Source organism: Geotrypetes seraphini, chromosome 9 (assembly GCF_902459505.1).
Source record: "Geotrypetes seraphini chromosome 9, aGeoSer1.1, whole genome shotgun sequence".
Classification (NCBI taxonomy): domain Eukaryota; kingdom Metazoa; phylum Chordata; class Amphibia; order Gymnophiona; family Dermophiidae; genus Geotrypetes; species Geotrypetes seraphini.
The window spans coordinates 156,969,610-156,989,285 of record NC_047092.1 but is presented as its reverse complement, the minus strand read 5'-3'; the positions used below and the strand labels follow the sequence as shown (position 1 = coordinate 156,989,285).

The window sequence follows — 19,676 nt, the reverse complement described above, 5'->3', positions numbered from 1 at the left end:
GATGAAGAGAGAAGACAGGTAGTGGATGGAAGGAATTGAATGAGAAAATGAGGGAAGCAGAAACCAGACAACAAAGGTAGAAAAAAAATTTTCTATTTTTTTTTTTTTTGCTTTAGGATAAAGTAGTATATTAGTTGTGTTTATAAAAATTTATAAACAAAGCCCTGCCAGCTGAACATCTTTCTCTAGTTCAGCATCCAGAACTTTGATTTATAAGGAAGGAATAAGCTAAACATTGCAGTACTGAGGCTTATATGGATGCTGCAGGGATAGTAGTCGCGGGGATGGGGCGGGGACAGTGGTCACGAGGATGGGGCGGTGACAGAGACAAATTTTTTCCCCTGTGTCATTCTCTATTGCAGGCATCGATAATATGGTCCTCTAAAGCTGTTTATCACTCCTGTGGGGTGGTAGAAGGTCTTATTCCTGTTCTCGCCATAAACCAGCTGCATTTTTTTCCATTCCTGTGGACTAATTGCGATTTACCACGAGAATCCTCTCCTCCTTGCCGGCGCGCCTCTGCTCCTTCTCCTCACCTCTCCTTCTGCAGCATCCCCCCCACAAGTAGCAATAAGAGGCTCAGGGCCGGAGCTCAAGGACATCAACGCAGGCATGGACGTCAAAGTAATGATGTCATGCATGCACATGATATCATCAATGCCCCTGCATTTCTGGGTGCCCTCCAGATGCAACCCCGTGATTGGTGTGCCGCATCTTAAAACGTTTGTATCACAGTGACCTAGAACATGGAAACACCCACACATACTGAGTTTTTATATGTTTGTTTCTTGTTATACTATGCTTCTTTACATTACCCTTAAAGAAACCTTATTTCGAAGTTGGAAATAAATACCTAACATTGCAATTTATAAACACTTAAGAACAGAGATTATTTACAATGTAAGTAGTGTGTGCATACTTTGGAATCATGTCCTCACCATGCCCCTTCATGCAAACCAGTTACATGTGCACATTGGGGGGTTTTTTCCTTTAAAATTGCTCTGCGCCTATACCTAGAAGCCTTTTAAAATTACTCCCAATAAGTGTAACGGATGAGATACTCACCATCATTGGATCCCATACTAAGTAAATCATCTGACGCAACATTGTGAATGATAGCTGCCTTGTATCCAGCATTCTGTGCATTTAAAACCTAAAAGCAAATAAACAAAAAGTACATTAAATGAAAATGTAATGATGCATATTAATGGGACTATGTTTAAAAACATTTTCTATAATCTAGTATTAGATCTCCTCCACACTTTCCTGGGGCATACTCTACTTTGGTCTGGATGCACTAAAGATACCGACTGGATCGCTGTTGGCCGATTCTGGACGAGCGACCAATGCACTACCAAGTTTGCATGCAAATGACTTGCATGAAGGTGCAAATCATCTGCATGCAAACCCGACAGATCAATTGCTCAGTGAGCAATTGACACATGCGTAGAGCCCTAACAGCAGCGACAAGGGAAGCAGCCGCCTGTCCCTGCTGTTAGGGCTTCTGTTTTTTGGGGGGTTTTTAATGGCACAAATCGCACCCCTCCTTCTGGATGGACACAGTTTGATCAAGCTGAGTGAAGCGGTGAGAGAATTACATAGAAAATGGAACATGGCACTTTGGACTAAGGGTCTGATGTATTAAAGGGTTTTTCCTACTTGTGGTATGGGAATAATGCTTAGTACATAAGCGCCTTTGGTGGCAGAAGCCCATGTAAGTTTGACTCAGTCATAAATTGGATTTCTAAAATAACTGTCACATTATAGTACTTCTTTCAGGCTGACATTGGTGGTGTGCAAAGTATCTTCCCCACTTACTCTACAGTACTAAAGTCTCAGTTTCCTTTACAAACTGTTCTCATAAGAAAGTATATCTGCCTGCCTGATAAATGTATCTTGCACATTCTGCCTTCTAATTAGCAACATGGCTCAGTCAAAAGTCTACAAATGTGTCCTTGAAAATGGAGCCCGTACCAGAAAATTACTGAAGCTTCAACAAAGCTGATACTTTTCAGAGTAAAACTGGAATGATAATCAGGGCCTATGCCAACAACATGAATTAACCAACTAAACCCACTCCAGTTTTACAAGTGCTAGTGAGGTGATTACATTTGCAGATGACACTAAACTGTTCAAAGTTGTTAAAATGCATGCGGATTGTGAAAAATTGCAGGCGTACCTTAGGAAATTGGAAGATTGGGCGTCCAAGTGGCAGATGAAATTTAATGTGGACAAATGCAAAGTGATGCACATTGGGAAGAATAACCTAAATCACAGTTACTGGATGCTGGGGTCCACCTTGGGAGTTAGCGTCCAAGAAAAGGAAATGGGTATCATTGTAGACAATACGCCCAATGTGTGGCGACGGTCAAAAAAGCAAACAGGATGCTGGGAATTATTAAAAAGGGATGATTAACAAGACTAAGAATGTCATAATGCCCCTGTATCACTCCGTGGTGCAACCTCATCTGGAGTATTGTGTTCAATTCTGGTCTCCTTGTCTCAAAAAAGATATAGTGGTGCTAGAAAAGGTCCAAAGAAGAGCGACCAAGATGGTAAAGGGGATAGAACTCCTCTCGTATGAGGAAAGATTAAAATGGTTAGGGCTCTTCAGCTTGGAAAAGAGATGTCTGAGTGGAGATATGATTGAAGTCTACAAAATCCTGAGTGGAGTAGAACGGGTACAAGTGGATTGATTTTTCACTCAGTCAAAAATTACAAAGACTAGGGGACACTCAATGAAGTTACAGGCTTTTAAAACCAATAGAAGGAAATTTTTTTTTTTTTACTCAGAGAATAGTTAAGCTCTGGAACGCGTTGCCAGAGGATGTGGGAGGGTGGATAGTGTAGCTGGTTTTAAGAAAGGTTTGGACAAGTTCCTGGAGGAAAAGTCCATAGTCTGTTATTGAAAAAGACATGGGGGAAGCCACTGCTTGCCCTGGATTGGTAGCATGGAATATTGCTACACCTTGGGTTTTGGCCAGGTACTAGTGACCTGGATTGGCCACCGTGAGAACGGGCTACTGGGCTTGATGGACCATTGGTCTGACCCAGTAAGGCTATTCTTATGTTCTTATGATTCTTGATTGATTTGGTGCGTCAGATCCCCACTGTAACAAGTTTGTGGTTAATCCTAAACTACAGCTTCAAAATACATTCTACTGTATATTTACCCTTCTGCATTGTTCATCTTAGTATCAAATAAAAGTTCCTTACGAACAAGATTAACCCCCTCCCCAAACCCCCCCCCCCAAAAAAAAAAAAACCAAAACACAACCCCCAAAAACCCAACCTCTTCAGCCAAGAGTCAAGATATGGTATGAAAAGGAAGTCTCAGAGCACCATTAATTTTCTTGTATACTGCTGGCTACTTGCCTAGTTCTGTTCAGCAATTTGGCTCAGGGAACCAGAGTGCTCCTAAAAGAGACAAATACACTTCAGCTAGAAAGATGCCAAGTGCCCTATAAACTGCCTTTATCTGAAACAACAAGCACACCCTTGAACTCATGAGAGCCAGTGTGATAAACCAATGCACTTTTACAAAGCCGCATTAGTAGTTTTAGCGCACGCAGCTTTTTAGCGTGCGCTAAACCCGCGCTACGTGGCCAGAACTAACGCCTGCTCAATTCTGGCGTTAGCATCTAGCACGGCCGGCAGTTTAGTATGTGCTATTACACGCGTTAAACCGTTAACCCGGCTTCGTAAAAGGAGCCCTAGGATTACTCCTCTTTTTTAATATTGACCCCCCCCCCCCCCACCGTGCATATCTCACCTGCAGGACACTAGTTCTCCTCAGCTGTAATAAAACACACAGATGCTTTGGTCAGTATTAGAGAATGACACGGTGACAAAATTCATCACCGTCCCCGTCCCCGCGGATAACCGCGGGAAACCATCTTCATGTCATTCTTTAAGGAGAGAGGGAAGAATCAGAGTATGAATGGCCACAACCAGTGACCTGCAAGCTTTGCTTTGAAGAATGCTGGTGTAGAAGGACCGAGGTTGAAATAGACACTACAGAATGACAGTCTCTGGTATCCAGAGCAGATATTGTGATGTCATAATGCCTCATTCCACCAGTGCCTATGAGCCAATCACATCAGTGATGTCACAATGGCTTCATTATCCTTGGCTCACATAAGAATCAGAGTATGAATGGCCACAACCACTGACCCTCAAGCTTTGCTTTGAAGAATGCTGGTGTAGAAGGACCGAGGTTGAAATAGACACTAGAAAATGACATGGGTTTATTTCCCGCAGTTATCCGCAGGGACGGGGACGGTGATGAATTTTGTCACCGTGTCATTCTCTAGTCAGTATCCAAGTTAACTCACTGAAGTAAGAACAGGGTCTGATTGCACCCACCAATGCCAATTCCTACTACCACTTTTATCCTGATGTTAAAACACATATTTCTGCTTCTGTGTACAATGGAAACAAATAGCACATTTACTTTTTTTTTTCCCCTCATCTCAGAAATCAGATGAAGGTGAATATGTATTTGGGAAGAAAAGTTACTAAAAAGTCCAACGCTTACCATCTGTGGCCAAATGGCAGCAAATAGGGTGGTAACATATAAAAGGCGGTGTTTTGAGGCCTCCAGGGCTCAGAACCACAGAAAAAACATTATCAGTCATTACAATATACAGTGGCTATAAAAGGTCTAGGCACCGATTATGGCATTTATCTCTTTATAATTAATAGTAGTAGCTGAGCACTTTGCCTAATGTTTCTGTTTGGAAATGTAAAAATTTGTAATTAACAGAAAGCCTGGGAGCCCGTCTCGACAGGCGCATTTAACACGGAGCTGGAGGCCCGCAAGATCGCCCGTCAAGGGGGGGGGGTGTTTAGTGAGGGGTTAGAGTAGGGGAAGGATTGGGTCTTCCCGCCATGGGAATGACTCAGGATTGGGGGAGGCCGCGGTGAGGGGGATGACGGGAGGGTGTTAAAGAGGGGGGAGCTTGGAGGACCCAAACGGTCACGGGGTCCTCCGAGGCTGCTTCCCTACCCAGCCGCCCACAATATTAAGTCAAGGGGGGTAAGGGTAGTTCAGGAGGCAGTATCCTGAGCTACTGGCTGCTGGGCTCATCAAGGGATGAGCGGTGAGCCGGCGCTGAGCCATGCCTGGTGGGTCAGATGACCCTAGACAATGGGGCATGTGTAGACATGCAACCCCTCGGACCCTTGCTAGCACGGTGGGGTCGGGGGCCATTTAATTCTTATATTACAGACACTCGCTAGCCTGGCGGGGTCGGGGAGCCATTTAATGGTTATAGTAGCTCGGGATCAAGACGTGTTTGTTTACAATGCTTGTTTGTTAAACATGGTTATAACTTATTTAAGTTATATGTTTATTTCAATAAACAGGGCTGGGCCAGGTTTCACCAATGATAGTGTGGAGTGACTCGAAGGGGTGTGGGTGAGAGGAGGTTTGTTGGGAGAGCGGGCCACTCCAGCTTTCGCTGTTAAAGGTCTACGCTTACTTTTTGTTGCCTTAAAGCCCGAATATAAAATGCATTAAAACCAAAACATAACAGTGTTTGTTCTATGTATTCACACATCTAACTCTACAACAACTAAGTGAAATATATATTTCAGAAAGATTTAGAAGAAGGGGGAAAAAAAAATATGGAACAGTTTGATTGAATATGTGTCCAAGTCCTTCCATTTCTGTAGAAGCCTAAATACTTGAAAGCTCTGGTGTAACCAATTGCCTTCAAAAGCACACACCATCCCTCAAATTCTGTATATGGTGCCTTAGGTTGTGCACAGCCAATGTGTGCGCACAACTTAATTTGTTGGCCTAATCAATACCAATTAGCACCTCGTAATTGATGCTAATTAGCACTTAGTTACCCGCACAACTCAGAAAGCACAATTCTATTTAAAAAATAGGCGCCAGATGCAGTGTGCAAATTTGAAAAGGGGGCATGGCCAAGGGTGGATCATGGATAGATCATGGGTGTGCCTAAAAACATGTATGTGATAGATCATCCTAAGAACTCTATAAATGTGTCCTTTATGGTGGGATGATGTTGACTTAGAGAAGAGGGATGGAGACTCACCTAATTGTTGCATTTCAGTTTAGTTTTGGATATATGCTTTACCTCCCAATAAAGCATTATTTCCCCTGAAAGGTGTGGAGTATGATATGTTGCCAAGTGGAAAAATCGTCATCACTAAATGCATGCAAGCCTGATGCACCGATACAAAAAAAAAAAAAGTGCGACAAAACATTCAAGCAGTGGTCCACCCACTTTAGATTTCGGTCCCATCTAGCAGCGTTACACCTCATTATGTTGCTGGTGGGGTTCCCAAGCCCTCCCAGCTGAAGCTGTCCATATTGGTTTAATCATTCCCATAATAAAAAGACCTCCTAATGTCTTACTTGTCCTGTTTATTTGTATTGAATGGATTGCAAGCTCTGTTGAGTGGGAATAGATTCCTATGTGTTTCTGTACAGTAGTACTATAGAAATAATAAGTAGTGGTAGTAGTCATAGTAAAGGACATCTGACTGCCATTTTTGGTGTATATTACAGAAACAAAACAAATTAGAGAGAATGGGTGAATTCCTGATTCTTTATAGCAGTGTCTCGCAAACTTTCAGGCCAGAAGGCACCCGGAAGTATGCGGACGTCGACACAATGACATCACGCGCCTGTGTGGAGGCCCATCTGGCCGAGACCCGCTTTGGAGAAGGGATCCGGGAGGTGCAAGGAGGAGGAGGAGGAGACGCTGGACCAGGAGGAGAATCATCCACGCTGGCTGACTTCCTACAGGACGTGCCTCTCGTGGCGAGAGGCACGTCCTGTAGGCAGTCAGCCGGCGTGGACGACTCTCCTCCTCACCAGTGTGTCGCGGCACACGTGAAATCTCGGGAGGTACACAGTTCGTGATACACTGCTTTATAGCTACCCAAGGCAAAAAATGAATGGCCACTGTAAGGTAGCGTTACTGCAGACGATATCTGGGAGGAAAAGGACAGCGCCGCGTACGGCTTTCAGCGCTATAGAAATAATAAATAGTAGTAGTAGGCATTCTTCCATCATCGAACCACTGCAAACAAATTTCCTTTCCCAGAACAATTATGAAGTTATGGCAAAGGTCTTTACCCACACTAGGCACGCTAAAATGCCCCCGTCTAAACTAACCAAATATAAACAAATTCAACTTATAGTTAAAGCTTTTTTTTTGTTTGTTTTGTTTTTTTTTGCAAACAGGATACTGAAAGCACAAAGTTTGTCAGTCAATAAGAGCTCATTGTGAGTCAGGGCACATTTTCTAGTCTGTGCCTTTTTATGTGGCTGTACGACAACCTATCCCAATACACATCCAAGCAATTCCACTTTCCTGCAGAGCACATCCAACTTAATTAAGCTTCGACTGCAGCCCTAATCATGTGAAATTGATTGTAGTTACATCTCTGCAATACCAGCATCTTCATTCACCAGACACCAGTTTGCGCTCATAGCTTCCGAGTGCATTAACCGATTTAGTGCAGGGTCAGAAATAATTTATGTTCCTGTAAACAGACTCTGGTCTGCATGGCTTAACAATTAACAGACTGCCAAGGAATGCAGTCACAGGACCACAAAACTTCACTTAAAAGTGCTTTAGGCACAGAAACCGAGGCTGGATTTCTTATCAAAAGGGTGGGCTTGGAAGTCACTATAAAGTGTTGCTGTCAGACGTGCTGAAGAAAAAGGCAGGGGAATTAGCTTCCTCGTTCGTAAAACATGTATGGCTTTATTTAATCAGGACAGCTCTATCATGATGGTCGCGGAATGCAGAATCCTAAACTAAACTAAACCTTAGGTTTGTATACCGCACCATCTCCATAGTTGTGGAGCTCGGCACGGTTTACAGGAATTGTAATGAGAAAGGAACTCCAAGGAAAGGGCTAGAAGAAGATCGGAGGAAAGAAGGAAGTTAGAGGGCTAGGATGTCAGATGAGGAGGGAGTGTTAGATTTTTGAGAAAAGCCAGGTTTTCAGATGTTTACGGAAGGGTTGGAGAGCACTCAGTTTCCGAAGAGGGGAGGTAAGGTTGTTCCAGAGCTCGGTGAATCTGAAGGGGAGGGAAGTCCCCGATATTCCTGGGAGGGAAATGCCTTTTAATGAGGGGAAGGATAATTTCGATTTTTGGGTAGGTCTGGTGGTATTAGGATTTGAGGAGTTCCAAGGAAGCGGAATTAATGGAGGAAGGATGCCGTGGAGGATCTTGAAAGTTAGGCAGATGCATTTGAAGCGGACTCTGGAAATTATCGGAATCCTCGAAAATGAGATGCTGTTTACCTTTGCAAAATGCGATGCTGGGCTACAATGCGTCCTTTTCGTATTTTTAAGAGCTACGTTATCTCATTCAGAAGGTCACTTTGACTTCTGACGCAGGCTATCCTGCCGAAACACAGCAGTCGGAGTCAACCTTGCATTTGGAATTGAGACTATGCATAAGATGGTTACTGACTGGAGCCGCCCTATTTGGTGCCTCTTTTCCCTTCTTCCCTAAGATCATGGCACTTATTGGTTAATTTTCTTTGTTGCTTCAGTTATCTTTATGGTTCCCCTCTTACCATAGGTCAGAGATCAGGTTTTTAAACAAAGTTCTGTAAATAACTCTCATCTTGTCCCCAAGGCTGCACATTAATTGTACTCCGTGATCCTTCCATGGCAAATGTTTTTGTTGTAAAGCGATTTTAGTTCCACAGCTTCCACTCATGTTAGATACTGAGATTTTGTGAATTGATTTCACACAGTTGTAGAGCCCTTCTTTATGAATGCTTTCAACATTATCTGCTGCCTCTTAATTTCCCAAATTTCCTAGATTTCAATAGTGCCTGCTGCATGTAACAAACTTACTACATGAAGACCAATGGCTACTAAATCAGTTTCTCCAAATTTAATAGTGAAAATAATTTTCTATTTGTGAATTATCATATAATACTCATCTCAGTCTACGCAGGTGGGGACAGCACTACTGACATAGCAACTATGTTTCGCCCAAGTTGGGCTTTATCAAGGAATATCCCCCTTAAGCCAAACGACTCATGCTCCCCGCGCTTAGTTGTTCAATCAGCTAGCTAAGCGCGGGGAGCATGAGTCGTTTGGCTTAAGGGGGATATTCCTTGATAAAGCCCAACTTGGGCAAAACATAGTTGCTATGTCAGGAGTGCTGTCCCCACCTGCGTAGACTGAGATGAGTATTATATGATAATTCACAAATAAAAAAATATTTTCAGTATTAAATCTGGAGAGACTGATTTATTGGTCTTCATGTAGGAAGTTTGTTACATGTAGCAGGCACTAACGAAGTCTGGGATTTGAGAAATATTTATATCAAGATAAATCTTTAGAGACATATGTTTAAGAAGTCTATTGCCGGAATAACGGGTCTCTGGACATACCAATTTGAGTTAATTTAGTTTGCCTCTTAATTTCCGACATACATCAGGGTTCCCTCTACTTATTCATTTTGCCCATTTCAGGAGCATAATATGCACCCAATACTTCATTTAAAATTCTCTTACTGGGCGCTTAAAACATACAAGACCACCCTGTAACTCTGCAAACTTAGCCATGGTGGAATTAGAGTAACAACTCTTCACTGGTTACTTCTCCTACCTTTTCTCCATTTTGTTTCACTATAACCATCTTGGAAAGTCAAAATTCCATAATGAAATTAGGCCAAAGTTTCTACAGTATGCAGACACTTTGTTTATACACAGTCAGTGCCAATAGGAGTCTGTAAAAATCACACATAACTCCCCCTCACTGGCCCACTTATAGGCCACCAGTTCCTTGACACACCAGTTAGACTTCACCGTATAAATTCAGATCTATACCTATCACATATTAGGCAGTTAACACTGAAGAAAACTTCATGAAATACAACTTGTGTATAGTTTTGGGAGTTGGCATATATCATGCACTAAACCCTGAGGCTGTGGGTTCAAATCCCTCACTGCTCCTAGTGACCCTGGGCAAGTCACTTAATCCCCTCATTGCCCCAGGTATACTAGATAGAGTTAGAGCCCGCCGGGATAGATAGGGAAACATGATAAACTACCTGAATGTAGACCACTTAGGATATAAGTGGTATATAAATAAACAAACAAACTCATTCATTCCCATGTCAGGTTATCTAAAAATCAAATTTTAAGTTCTTGAAATGTTTTACATTTCCCACTTCTGACTTTAAAATGTGCCTTTAACTTGGCTGAAACTAATTCAGGTTTGACGAATTCTCCGCACCCAGGAGCCATGGCTCTTGTGTTCTCCAAGACTTCCGGAAGACACTAATATTCACTTTTCACCTTGTATTCTGGATCCCCGTGTAACGATATTTTGGCTTCACTGGCAAAATTAAGGTCCTTGCAATCATCAATTTACTGTGGCTGTCTCTCAGTATATCCCAATCAATGGGTTCTTTCAATCTTCACAAAGAACCGAGATTATTTTATTTCAATTAATAAAGGGGTACTTTTACTAAGGCGCGCTAGCAGATTCAGCGTGCGTCAAATATTAGCGTGCACTAAATGCTTACGTGTCCATTATATTCTATGGACGCGTTAGCGTTTAGCACACGCTAAATCGGCTGGCGCGCCTTAGTAAAAGAGGGGGGAAAGTTTCCAAGTGAATTACATAGAAATTAAAAATACACACTCATTAAAATCTATCAAATTTACTAAAATGAACCAGTCCTAAAGTTAAACTGCCAAAACATTACTTGCAGATTGTTCACAAATCACGTCATCAATCTTTTCCTAAAACCTATATAATTCAGTTGTAAAGCAAGAACTGTCGGCAATTTATTACAAAGATAGACACCTTGAAACACGAATGCCGAGTGCTGTATACACTCTAATCAGAGAATGTTTCAAGTTTATTAGAGGTTTGTTTTTTATATATACCGCCTATCAAGGTTGTCTAAGCGGTTTTACAATCAGGTACTTGAGTATTTTTCCCTCTCTGTCCCGGTGGGCTCACAATCTATCTAACGTACCTGGGGCTATGGAGGACTGAGTGACTTGCCCAGGGTCACAAGGAGCAGCACGGGGTTTGAACAAGCCCAAACATCTTTGCTGTAAAGAATGCATCTGCCCTAAGGAAACATAGTCAGATAAGGCAGCAAGGAAAAAAGGACCAGTCTTACACACCTAATACAAGGTGGCGTACCTTGACACCCGGGCCGCTCATTTATTTCTTTTTAACACCCCTATCCTCTATATAAAAAATTATTTTTATTAATAATCTACAAGTCACACAACAAGGGTGCACCTAGAAAAAGGCTGCATTTTAAACACTGCAGTGAGCACTAGAACATCAATATACCTATTGTAAAGCTAAACAAGCCAGAGAGGAAAGTGTGGCGTAGTGAACCTGATTTGTAACCTGTTTCTGAACTCCTTTGGGAGGATGGGCTAAAAAAATAAATAAATAAATAAATTAGTACAGATCAATCCTTCACACTCAATACTAACAAGAAACCATGTCTTTTTCATATACATAGAACACAGTTACACCCTCGCCCAGTATGGAATAAAGTATCACAAACTAAAATTAGAAATATGTAGACAAAAGTTAAACTGAACCACCAAGAAGCCAGACTCTACATACAGGGTAACACCACAGAATTAACATTGACACACGTCCTCTAATACTGTGCAAAATATATAGATAGCATAAATTTGATGAAAAAGTGAAAAATAAACACCACTATACAAATTAACAAATAGAACTAAAACAAAATATGGAATACACCATTTTATTGGACCAATACATTTTTCAGTTAGCTTTCAGAGGCCAAAATCTCCTTCTTTAGATGAGTATAGTTTACTGCTGTTATGGTATCCCATCCTAACCAGAGGAAGGGGATTTCAGTGTCTGAAAGTTAGTAAAAATATATATTAAATTTAGTCCATTAAAAGATTACCTTATTTCTATTTTCTATTTATAAATGTTTATCAGTACAGCTACAATATTACTTTATTCTAAAACTACAAAAATATAGTTTTTCTACCTTTTGTCACCTCTGGTTTTTGCTTTCACCATCTTCTCTTCTTTCCATCCATTGTCTGTCTCTCTTTCTCTACCCCTCTTTCTCTGCACCTTCCATCCACTGTCTGCCCCTCCCCCTTCTATTTAGCCTGTGCCCCTTCTCTTCTTTATATAAGATTCATCTCTCTTCTCCTTCTTTCTACCCCACCCCATGGTTTGGTATCTGTCTATTTCCCTTCCCTAACCTCCACAACCTGGTATATCTCCCTCCATGGTTTGGCATCTCCAATCCTTCCTTTCCCTCCCTCATGGTGTGGTATCTCTCCTCTCCCTTCCCTTGTCTTCCTTCTCTTCCCTCTCAACCCCCACCCCCCAGATGGGTACCACCCTCTGTCACTGCCACTACTACCAAAAACTGCCGGTCCTGCCTACTTCCTGCTTCTGTGAAGGCAGGACCCAGCAGAGAGGAAGGCCCAATGCCGGCAGAATAGCAAGTTGTGAATGCTGCAACAGGGGCTGCTGCTGCCAGAATGGGAAGACACCGGCGCAGGGAGCACCCCCTTATAGGCTGCACTCGAGGTGAACCACCTCCCTCTTGGAAAGCCACTGAATATGTGAAAATTACATATAAAAATGTATAAAGGCCTACTACTCTTTTACGCTTGCCTTTTATGGCCACCATTTTCAAAAACGTGCAACAAGTCTTGATCTTTGACTGCTTCCAACAAACCAATTGACCTTACATTATTTTATCTCCTGAGACTCTTTAGGTCTTTGTTTGATTTGTTTTTTTTATTTTGAAGAAACTGAAATGTCTTTCTGGCATTAGATTTGGGCTCTTTGCCTCTGCACATTTGGTTGCATGAAGAAAAAGGACACCTCTTTTAGGGCCCTTTCACTAAGCTGCAGTAAGCATTAGCTTTAAGTGGTATACCATAGAGAGTGCCAAGGCATCCTGCGATAATTTATCCATGTGCAAATTCGAACAATGCACTAAAAAAATAGCATTGGGGAGGGAAAGGGGCAGAGAGTAGGCATGTTCTGTGCTAATTGGCTAGCGTAGCTACACTGCCACGCACTAATTAGTGCATTGTTAGCGTGAGCCCTTACCACTTACAAAAAAAGGTGTAGTTAAGGGCTCATATGTTAATGGCAATGTGCTAATGGGAAAATTAGTGCTAGAAATAGAAAATAGAAAAAAAAAATCTGCCGTTTTACCCATAAGGTAAAAAATGGCAATTAGTACACAGGAATGACCTGTGTAAACATAGTAAATGATACAGACCCGAGTGGTCCATCCAGTCTGCCCAACCATACATGCTCCATAAATTAATTATTTAGTTTAACTGGTCCTTTTACTTAGTATTTCTGGGCCAGAAACCCAGAGCCCTGTCCAGTAGTGTGTTCAGGTTCCATCTTCTGGAGTTTCCATCAAAGCTCACTCTTAACCATCCCAGCCCTCAACTGAATGTTCATGTACGGGACACAGGCCGTGCAAGCCTGCCCATTACTGGCCTTAGTTCCTTCAATGTATACCCATTATCTTCTGATTAGAGATCCTCTGTGTTCATCCCACGCTTGTTTGAACTTTCACCATTTTCTTCTCCACCACCTCCCTCGGGAGCGAATTCCACGCATCAACCACCACCCACAAAGGCTATTTTTTTCAAATCTGAGTAAAAGGGACCCTTAATTTTATCAATTGAAGATGAAGGCTGAACAACATTTGTTTCTAGGACCACTGCCACAATCCCAGAAAGCTCCTTAACCAATTCCTCTGGTAATCATTTAAATGTTCTGCTCCCATTCTTTTGCCATTTTAGCCTCCATAACTTTGTCTTCTTCTTTTGGAGTTCTTTGAGGTTTTATGGCATATCACCATTGCTCTTCTATAGAAATATATACACATTCTAAAGTTAATTGCAAAACTAAGTGCAGTAACTATGACCATGTGTAAAACAAACTGTAGAATTTTAACATGAAGTAGAAACGTTAACTCGGGTCTCTTTTAGGCATCCAGTCACCTGGAGGTCACCGAACGAAAGTAATCTCACTTAGTTTAAACATCAGAAATTACCACTAAGTATAGGCACAAAAATAAAGATAGAATGTACTGGTAAATTAGGTTAACACTGATTTATTGCAAGCAATGTAAAAAATTCTTGATGCATTCTAACTTTCTTTATTAGATAAATCAGCAATTAAGATTTTAAGTCAATAGATTACTGCATGTACAGCATCAGCCCACAATTCATTTCTGATCTCCTTTGTACCTCTATTTTTGTAATCAATAAAGCTTGGTCTGAAATGACTATCCACAAACAATATCCACTCACTCGTTGGAGTTTCCTTAGAGATTCCTATCACGGGTGGGAAAACATAGAAACATGATGGCAGATAAAGGCCAAATGGCCCATCTACTCTGCCCATCCACAGTAACAATTATCTCTTTCTCTCTCTGAGAGATCCCACGTGCCTATCCCAGGCCTTCTTGAATTCAGACATGGTCTCTGTTTCCACCACCTCTTGCAGGAGACTGTTCCACCATCTACCATCCTTTCCGTAAAAAAGTACTGTATAGATTACTCTGGAACCTATCACCTCTTAACTTCATCCTATGACCTCTCATTGCAGAGTTTCCTTTCAAATGAAAGAGACTCGACTCATGCACATTTATATTATGTAGGTATTTAAAAAGACTTGAAGTGCTCACAATTGCTGCACGTTAGAATGAACTTGTGTAGCACTATGAACACTTGAAGTCTTTTTCCACCCGTGATAGGACTCTCTAAGGCAGGGGTGTCCAATGTCAGTCCTCGAGGGCTGCAATCCAGCCGCATATTCCCCAATGAATATGCATGAGATCTATGTGCATGCACTGCTTTCAATGCATATTCATTGGGGAAATCCTGAAAATCCAACTGGACTGCGGCCCTCGAGGACCGACATTGGACACCCCTGCTCTAAGGAAACTCCAACGAGTGGATATTGTTTGCGGATAATTAACTATATATATGCCATATACCAGCATGCACCCTGCACTCAAGCCAAGAATACCTGCTGGAAAAACCCTCCTTCAGAGACATCAAATACAAAAGTGTCAGGACAAGAATGTTCTCAGTGATGGCTCCAAAGCTGGTGGAATTCCCTTCTGAAGGAATTAAAACTAGAAAAGGACACCGGAAAGTTCAAGAAAGGGATAAAGACCATCCCCTTCACAGACTATTTTAACAAATAATGTGGGCTAGTCCCCACTAGGAACATGATAAGAGTGAACGCAGTAGAGAAACCCAGAGGATATGATAAACAAAGTACAGATAACTAGAATTATCAGGATGTGTGTAAATCTAAGATGAACATAGAACATGATACAAGTATTATGTGTGCAAATAAGTAGGATTGTGGTATGAACACATTACATATTAGTATTATATGTGTATATAGATGATTGATTAAGGTATAAATGTATCTGTATTGAAAACCATCTCAGAAAACGTTAAACTGTATTGCAACACCTTTTCAGAAGCTCAAGTAAACTGCTCTGAATTGACTCCCCAGTCATTAGTCGCAGTATAGAAGCTAAGAATAAACTATATATACATAAACACACACAAATCTAGAATCCTGGCTGTCTTTCAGACTCTCCATTCTCTACCAAGCTGTCAGCTGTGAGCTTCCGAACACAATGTATTATATTAAAGTACAGCCTGCTGGAAACAAAAATCAGAGGCTAATGTTTAGAAAACCTTTCATGTATGCAGCAATAGATTATGCAACAACCTGATCTTAAAATAAACCCTCATGAATGTTACCCTGTTCAACGATATACAAAACCATTCTCCAGGCTGCAATTCCAAATACAGTACAAAAGCTGAATAGAAACAGAGAAAGGAAATAGATGGGCTAGCTAAGAAGAAGAAAAGGTTGGGCAGACTGGATGGACCATTTGGGTCTTTATCTGCCGTCATCTACTATGTATGTAATGTTACTAGAAAACAAATAAAATAAGAATGATGAAACTATTTGCAAAAGCGTAGCCATGAAAAAATCATTACACAATGCACTTGTAGCTCGGGAAGGACAATTTTCAAAAAGTTACTTATATGGGTATAAAGCATCTCATCCACATAAACCTGGAGTGGAGGGACTAGCCTAGTGGTTAGAACAGTGGGTTGGGAAATTAGGAAGCGTCATTCAAATCCTACTGCTGCTCCTTATGACCTTGGCAAGTCATTTAACCCTCCACTTCCTCAGATACAAACCTAGATTAGCAGCCCTGCAGCAACAGGAAAATCCATTAGAAAGTAATAAGCTAACTAGAAATAATATAACTGCTCTCCCTCGGAGCAGCTAAATGTTCATGAATTGTTCCACAAGTGGACTTTTAGCAGAACTAAGCAGCTTTGGAGAGGAATGGAAAGATGTGGTTAAGAAGTTTCAAATCCTTAAGCATAACTTTCCAGCAACAGTCTACCTATAGATAGAACAGGTACCAGCAACAGCGTATTTTACGCCAGAGGTGCACAATCTGCAGTCCATCATTTCATTTTATGTGGCCTCCGAGACCAAGGGAAGTATACACAGAAAATGTCATTAACCAGACAAAGCTTTGGCAATTTTAAATACAGTGGTACCTTGGATTACGAGCATAATCCGTTCTAGGAGCATGCTCGTAATCCAAAATGCTCATTTATCAAAGCGAGTTTCCCCATAGGAAATAATGGAAACTTGCTTTGATACGTTCCCCCCCACCCACGAGAACTGGCATTGCTCCCCCCAAAGGCCCCCCCTGCGATTCCCCCCCCCCCCGCCGCTTCTTACCGTCATCTGGGCACCGGCATGTCCTGTGCGTTGGTGCCAGTGCCCGAAGATCAGCCTCCTCTTCTGCTGGGCCTTGAGCATCTGCGCATGCTCAAGGCCTGTGAGTTCACGTTCTCTCCGAGATAGAACGTGAACTCACAGGCCTTGAGCATGCGCAGATGCTCAAGGCCCAGCAGAAGAGGCCGATTTTTGGGCACCGGCATCAACGCACAGGACATGCCGGTGCCCAGATGACGATAAGAAGCGGCGGGGGGTGCCCAATCACGTCAGGGGGGTGCGCTGGATCGCGGGGGGAGGGTGCTGGATCGCCGGGGGGGGAGGGGGTGCTCGTAAATCGAGCCATGCTCGGTTTTTGAGGCGTCAATTTTGCAAATGTTTTGCTCGTCTTGCAAAACACTCGCAAACCGGTGCACTCGTAAACCGAGGTACCACTGTACTGCTGTTTTAGCAGTTTGTTTCCATAATTTTAACTTAAATTTATTCTTATTTAACATAGGTGGGCCATGGAGCTCTGTGCATTTCCAGTTCCAACATTATGCAATGTTGAGGCCCACAAGGGTAGTAGAGACATTCGTGTGGCCTTCTGTGTATAAAGGTTGCCCTCCCCTGCTTTAAACCAAGATCAACCTTTTGAAATCTGGAGAAAAACCCCATGGGTAAAAGTACACATCTTTTTCTGAGTACAGGGAGCTTGAATAGTACCCCATAAAAAGAAGAAATTACGAGGAACATATTTACCCGCAATGCTCATTAACTATCACTTTTATTACCATAACCATCATTAGAAATATGAAAGGAAATAAAGAGGATTTCCAAAACAAAGGGAAAAATAATTTTTTTAAAGGATATTCAATACCTTTAAAGCTTAGCACTGTTTTCTTAATATTTTAATCACTTCAACTTCACTAAACAATGAGACATGTCAGCAAAACAATTAATCAATACTTCAAACCATGATGTCTGTCTACTACTACTACTACTATTTCTATAGCGCTGAAAGGTGTACTCAGCTCTGTACATTTTAAACAATACAATAAGCTCAGAAGAGCTTACAATCTAATTTAGACAGGACATTTCGGGGAAGTTATAGTGACTAGAGAATGACACGGTGGTTGTTACCCGCGGCTAGCCGCAAGTAGCCGTGGGTAACCTGTCGAAACAGGGAAAAAAAAATAGTAGTCGCTGGCCATTCACCGCCCCGTGGAGCGGTGAATGGTTTTGTTTCTGCAGTGAGGCATCAAGGATCGCGCGGTCCAGCAGCCCCCACCCGCCCGATCGCAGCGTTTAGCCAGCTCCCTCCCTCCACCTCACTTTATATGCTGTTTGCCGGCTTTCTTTTTCCCAGAGCCACACGCGTTCAAAAAGACGTGGCTGCGTGGTTGATCAATCTTCTCCTCTGACGCAACCAGAAACAGGAAGTTGCAGGAGAGGAGAAGATTGATCAACTTGCGCAGCAGCGTGTGCACGGCTTTTTGAATGTGTGCGGCTTGGGAAAAAAAGTCGGCAAACAGCATATAAGGTGAGGTGGAGGGAGGGAGCTGGCTAAACGCTGTGATCGGGCGGGTGGGGGCTGCTAGACCACGCAATCGTGCGTGTTCCCGGCTCACACTAGGAAGGAGGGAGTGAAAGGGAAAAAAGATTCTGGGTCAAGGGGATGAAGAGGGAAAGAAAGAAACCCACAGCAGGAAAGAAAGGGGAGGATAGGCAGGTGAGCCAGATGCTGGAAGAAGGGTGGGAGAGGGAAGAAAGAGGGAGAGAAGCTAGATGGGGTTGAAAAGAAGAGACACACTGGTATGGAAGAGGAAGATAGGGGAAATCTGGACACAGGAAGGTAACAGAAAAAGGGGAAATTATGTGCATGGGGCATAGGGACAGAGACATAAAGGGGACATGCCATAGGGATGGTATATGGACACAGGGGGGGAGGCAATGCCAGATACATAGGGGAGATATTAGAAACGGAGAAAATAAGAACACTGAAGCAAGATGGTGTGTGGGGATGGGACAGGGACCGAGCTCGCAGGCTCCAGCGGCTTGCACAAATTACATTGTAACGTGCCACGAAAATAAGTGGGAGGGAGGTAGATAGATAAGCCACGTGAGAAGGGTGGTAGAAAGGAACAGATGGTGAAGGAGGGAGGGAAGGGTGGTGGTAGAAAGGAATAGAACAGACATTGAAAGAGGGTAGAGAGGAACAGACCCTAAAGGGAAATGTGGAAGACAGAGTGGGAAGAAGACAGATGCCAGACTATGGGGGAGCGGAGGGAAGAAGATGGGTGCTAGACCAATGGGGGGGGGGGAAGGGAGAGGCACAGTAACAGCAAATGGAAGACGCAGAGAGAAGACACACAGTGGATGAAAGGAATTGAATGAGAAGATGTGGAAAGCAGAAACCAGACAACAAAGGTAGAAAAAAAAATTCTATTTATTTATTTATTTTTTGATTTAGGATAAAGTAGTATATTAGTTCTGTTGATAAAAATTTATAAACAAAGCCCTGCCAGCTGAACATCTTTTTCTGTAGTTCAGCAGCCAGAACTTTGATTTATAAGAAAGGAATAAGCTAAATATTGCATACTAAGGCTTATATGGATGCTGCGGGGATGGTGACGGGGCGGTGAATGGGATGGCAGTGACTGTGATGGGGCAGTGAAGGGGACGGTGGGCCGGGGACGGGGTGGTGAAGGGGGCAGATTTTTTCCCCATGTCATTCTCTAATAGTGACTATATGTATCTGACAGCAGCAGGGTTGGGGAGATTATAGTGGGTATAAGTATCTGATAGCAGTGAGGGGGAGTTAAGAGTTGAAAGCAGTTTCAAAAAAGTGGGCCTTTAGCTTGGATTTGAACACTGCTAGG

General features: G+C 42.5%; 1 protein-coding gene across 1 annotated transcript in view; it reads right to left on the bottom strand.

Moving 5' to 3' along the window:
- Positions 1 to 19,676, bottom strand: part of RNF13 (ring finger protein 13) — a 155,118-nt gene that overhangs the window by 47,403 nt on the left and 88,039 nt on the right. The window contains exon 5 of the mRNA XM_033958811.1: positions 1,066 to 1,153. Coding sequence (XP_033814702.1) covers positions 1,066 to 1,153 — 88 coding nt within the window. The remainder of the gene's footprint in view (positions 1 to 1,065; positions 1,154 to 19,676) is intronic.